The following is a 5,244-nucleotide window of genomic DNA, read 5'->3' as shown; positions in this document are numbered from 1 at the left end:
TTTGGGTTGTGTATTTGTTTGTTAGTTGTGCCTTGGTTGGGGGTGGCGGGGAGTGGCTGTACAGATAGGCTGGGAGTGAGAAGGAGCCTCCCCTCCCCAGGACAAACAACAGAGGGAACATGGCAGGTACCCTGGGGTCGGGGGAGGAGGGGTGTTAGAGATCCTCCACCTCCTACTCTGTGACCTCAGTGGCCAGCTGCCCCTCCACTGCAGTTGCCAGAGAGCAAGCAGAGCCTGGCTTGGGTGAGAGCTGAGCATGGGGTACCCTCCAGGGCTCAGGAGTGGGGAGCTCACAGCCTGTCTTCGTCTGCCTCCAAGGGATGCCTTTGTGTCTGTAGCTCTAGTGTGCCTGCACGCTGGTACTTCCCCAGTAGGCGAGGCTGCCTCACACTGTGCCTGCCAGTGGCTGTGTACCTGTGTGTGTGCATGTGCCCTCACACTCATGCATTTGTCTCTGTATAACCACGGATGGGGCTGCTTGGGTAAAGCTGTGCCCAGGTGAGCATCAGGGTATGGTTGTACCTGAGCATGACTGAGTCTGTGTGGATGGCTGTATGCGTGTGTGTGTGTGTGTGTGTGTGTGTGTGTGTGTGTGTGTGTGTGTGTATTGCTGTGCTTTGTGTCTGTGTATAGTTGTATTATAGGAGCATGTGAGGCCAGCTAACAGCATCTCTATGGGGTCTTTGTTCATCTACAACTGTGTGTGACTGTGTCTGTGCAACTATGTGTGTGGTGATGTTCATGACGTTCATGTATAAAGCTATGTGTTTTGCTGTGTCCACATATAAAAGCTATGGCTCTGTGCAGCCGTGTATCCATAATTATGGCGATGTATGTGTGGACATGTTTTGGTGTACAGTTATTTGTGGCATGTCTGTGTGAGCAGCTGTATAAACATGGCTGTGTCCACATGTGCAGCCGTGCGTAGATATGGTCAGGTGTTCTTAGGGGCAGGGGTGTGCCCATGTGTATTATTGCTGTCTACAAGTATAGCTGTGTGTGGTTGCATGTTTACATGTACTGTGTATGTGGCCATGTCCACATGTACAACTGTGTGTAAGGCTAGGTGTATGTCCTCATCTGTGTGCACACAGCTGGGAGTGGTGGCTGCCTGTGTGTAACTGTGTGTCCATGAGCTGTGACTGTGCAGCTTGTTTGCTGCAGGCCACATCATGGGCTTTTCTGGCTGGTGCTGTACATAGTCATATCTGTGTTTACAGCCCTGTGCCTTTTGTGAGGCTGACTTGTTGAGCTGGTTGGGAGTGTGGCTAGAAGGAGTGTGTGACTCCTCACCTCAGCACCCTCCTGCTGTCAACAGAGGCCTGGCCCATTGTTCACCTACCCCAGGGAGCGGTTGCTCTTCGACAGCCAGAGAGGGTGAGAGCAGCCAGTGGCAGAGTTGGAGGTAGAAGACAGCATGTCTGTCTCCCACTGCCACCTTGTCTCCTGTTAGTGATGGGGCTTGTGTTTGTTTGGGTTTGATGTGTCTGTTTTGTTTCAAAGCTGTGTTCTTTCCACAGCAGCAGGGCATCGGGTTTCTGTGTCCAGGGAAAAAGCTCGTCCTTGGTGATCACCCCCACCCCCCTACGGACTGCCACATGCACAAGTGGGTGTATGTGTCTGAGGGATGTGGGCTTGGCATGTTCATTAGCATGTATCTGAGCTGGGCTTGCTTCCACTGACACCTGTGGAAGAAAGGGCAGTGTCAGGGGAACGTGTGTAGGGGATGCCATGTCCCTTGGCACTTGTTAAGTGTATGCACATGTTAGGGGCAGATAGCACAGGCTCTCTAATCCCCATTCCTTCAGCACAGTCTGGCACTACAGCTTATCCACTACCCTCTACCCAGGGGCGTCCTTCCCCATCCTGCTGTGGGAGGGAAGAGTCAAGAGCATCTTCTCAGAGCTGTCCTCCCTCTGCTTGGGTTCCAGCTCTCACTCCCTCCTACGCAGCAGCCAGTTCCAGAAGCCTTTCCCCAGGCCCCTCCCCTCCCAGATCCCCCTGCCATCCCTAACACTCCCTCAGGGTTGACCCTAGTACTTGGTTCTGCAACCCTTCCTGCAGGTTGCTCTCTCCTTGCTTAAATACCCTTTTTACATGGGAGTGGGTGGCAGTTTAAAGGGCATCTGCAGGAAGGAAGGGGAAGCACCATTCTCCTCTGACCTCTCCCTTCCACTAATCTGTTCCTCCTAGTGACTCGGGCTCCAGCTCTCACAAGGGACTCAGGACACATGCCTCAACCTCAGGCCTGGGATGTGGACCCAGCTGAAATGGCTGGGTGGGGAGAATAGCCTCCACCCATCTCCCACGCGCCCCTTTACCTATCCCCCAGAGGCACCCCTTGCACTAGGGCCAGCTCCTCCACTCTGCAGTAGCACTATGTGCACCTGTTGGGGCGCAGTGACCTTCCCCACCCCGTGCCCCGTGGCATCCCCCCGCCCTGCACCTGTGCTCTCTAGGTGGTAGTCGGACTATGGAGTGGAGTGGGCCACCAAGCATCTGCTCCAGCGCAGAGCGAGGGCGCTCGGGNGGGGGCGGGGCGGGCCGCGATTGAAAGCGGCGGGGCGAGCGGGCGGGAGGAGAGCGCAGGGGCGGAGAGCGCAGAGCCAGCGAGCGAGCGAGCGAGCAAGCGAGCGGGAGCCGGAACCCCGCGCCCCCAGCTCCACTCCGGTTCTCTCCGCGCCAGAGCTGGGCGCGCCAGGTAGGGTGAGCCGGCGGTGCCGCTGCCGCTGCCTATCGTTTTGGCCCTTATCTTACGTCCCAGGGTCCCGCGGGCCCTCGAGTTGTGGGGCGCCCGCACTGGGGTGTCCAGACAACGTTCCTTGCCAGCTCCGGGAAGCGGCAAGACAGCCCCGGGCGTCCCGCCTTTCTTCTCCAGAAAACGCAAGCCCCGCATCGCGCTCCCCCCTTCCTCCTGCTCCCACGTCCTCTGGTCCTTCTTTCTGTCTGTGCCTCCGTCTTTGTCTCAACCTCTCAGGCTTGCTCGCTCCCTGCCCAGATTTTGTGGCCCAGGCCCCCGGCTGCCTGACTCCGGGTTTCTGTCCCCTTCCTGCCTCTGAGCTTCTATCTGGGCCTCCCCTGTGGGAGGCTTGCGACTTGACTAGTTTTGGCCTCAGCCCCCATCTGGGTCCCTGTCCCCATCTGTGCTGGTCTTCCTCCCCGCTTCTCCCTCGTTTGCCTGGGTGAGCTGTTGCTTTCCTGATCCCCAGAGGAGCCCAGTGCCCCTGCCCTGGGGAGGGGCAAAATGAAGAGGCCCAGCCTCCGTGGCCAGCACATGGGGTCCCTGAGTTAGTTGCTGCCCTTCTTCAAACTCAGTTTCCTTTCCTGTTCTGAGGAAAGAGGTATGTCCCTCTCCCAGCCTTTCCAAGCCCGTGTGATTGTGAGAGCCTTGTGGGGTGTGTGTTTGGGAAGGCAACTGGGGTACAAATGATAGGACGCAGTGGGGAAGAGACAGGGAGGGGGTCTCTGAGGGCCATGGCTAGGGTGGGCAGAACCCTGAAGCTGAGGATGGGGAGATTGGAAATGGTGACTTTCTCTGCTGGGTTGGGAGTGAAGAGAAAACAGAGGCACAAAGTCTCAAACAGCGTTCTACATAGAGCTAGAGAGTCCCGCACTCTCACCCTCAGCACTGTTTGGAGACTCTGGCCCCCAACCCTGACACACACATACGCGAACATCTGCTTGCCCTGTTGACTTAGGACCTTGAGCCACTTGGGTACCCTCCCTGAGGCCAGCCATTCCACCTTGCTGTCTCATTCCCAGGGCTTAGTGTCCCTATTCCTTCCTCAGTCAGGAAACTGTGGGGATGGCTTTTTAAGAACCAAAGGCTAGGACCCTTGGGTGTTCACATGGGCTCCAGTCTCCCCAGGGGTTGGAGACTGTCCCTTAGAGACTGTCTTTTCCTCTTCCCTGGTGGGTCCTTAGACAGCAGTTCCTTCTCTCTGGAAATCCAAGGCTCAGGATGATGACCTCTGAGTTTGTAACTCTGACATAGTCTGTTCCAAAGGTATTGACCTCGGGATCCTGGGAGGTTTGTGCTGTTCTTGGACACCCTTTGATTTACAGAGGGGTCAGCATTGGCTGGGGTCTCCTGTCCTCTGCCTGGGACTTCACTGCTTGCATCCCTCCCCACTGCTGGGTTTGGTAGGTGAATAGGGCCCATCTCTCACCCAGCTGAGGCCAGGGCTGAGAGACAGGCCCAGGGGAGTCCCAGGAGCTTCTCAACCTACTTGATGACACCATCCTGTCCCTGGTTCTTGAGTACCTAGGAAAGGGGCTTGTGGGGAGGCAGAGTCAGAAGGGGCAACTGCTCTCAGGCTCCACTTTTCCTGGTCTGTTTTTCTGTCTTTCTGTATCTCTGCAGGAGCTGGGTCCCTTCGCATCTCTCTTCTTGTCTGTCCTTTCCTGGTCCCTGTTTGCTCCTCTCTTTGCCTTCGCTACTTCTAATCTCATCCCCTGGAGACCCAGGTCTGCTGGACCCATCCATCCCCTTTGGGGCCATGGGATCACTGCTTGGGCTCCTGGCACTGCTGCTGCTGTGGGGTGCTGTGGCTGAGGGCCCAGCCAAGAAAGTGCTGACCCTGGAGGGAGACTTGGTGCTGGGTGGGCTGTTCCCAGTGCACCAGAAGGGCGGCCCAGCAGAGGACTGTGGTCCTGTCAATGAGCACCGTGGGATCCAGCGCCTGGAGGCCATGCTTTTTGCACTGGACCGCATCAACCGTGACCCGCACCTGCTGCCTGGCGTGCGTTTGGGTGCGCACATCCTCGACAGCTGTTCCAAGGACACACATGCGCTGGAGCAGGCACTGGACTTTGTGCGTGCCTCACTCAGCCGTGGTGCTGATGGCTCACGCCACATCTGCCCCGACGGCTCTTACGCCACCCATGGTGATGCTCCCACTGCCATCACTGGTGTTATTGGCGGTTCCTACAGTGATGTCTCCATCCAGGTACGTGGAGGCAACCCAAATGGGGACTAGGGAGGGAGGCTAAAGGTGGTGACCCAGAATTCCTGCTGAAAAGGGAAACTAGAAGCTTCCTTGCAGTAGCTTTTACAGAAGCTAAGAAAGTGCCCTGGTCACATAATGGCGGTCGGTTCTTAGAGACTGTGCAGGAGAACATCTTACTCCCATTACTCCCACCACACACATACACACGCACACACACCCTACCCACACACTCACACACACATACACACACCCACACACACCCTACACACCCTCACACACATATACACCCCCCCAC

General features: G+C 56.7%; 1 protein-coding gene across 2 annotated transcripts in view; it reads left to right on the top strand.

Moving 5' to 3' along the window:
* The first annotated feature begins 2,552 nt into the window (after positions 1-2,552).
* The window catches only part of GRM2 (glutamate metabotropic receptor 2), a 12,161-nt gene continuing 9,469 nt past the window's right edge, over positions 2,553-5,244 (top strand). For both annotated transcript variants that reach the window (XM_017888908.1, XM_017888976.1), the window contains exons 1-2: positions 2,553-2,701; positions 4,364-4,949. In XM_017888908.1, coding sequence (XP_017744397.1) covers positions 4,500-4,949 — 450 coding nt within the window. In that variant the 5' untranslated portion in view covers positions 2,553-2,701; positions 4,364-4,499. The remainder of the gene's footprint in view (positions 2,702-4,363; positions 4,950-5,244) is intronic.

This window comes from Rhinopithecus bieti, unplaced genomic scaffold (genome assembly GCF_001698545.2).
Source record: "Rhinopithecus bieti isolate Rb0 unplaced genomic scaffold, ASM169854v2 scaffold_43, whole genome shotgun sequence".
In the NCBI taxonomy this organism is placed as follows: domain Eukaryota; kingdom Metazoa; phylum Chordata; class Mammalia; order Primates; family Cercopithecidae; genus Rhinopithecus; species Rhinopithecus bieti.
The sequence above is the reverse complement of the archived record's forward strand: the minus strand, read 5'-3'. Positions and strand labels throughout refer to the sequence as shown.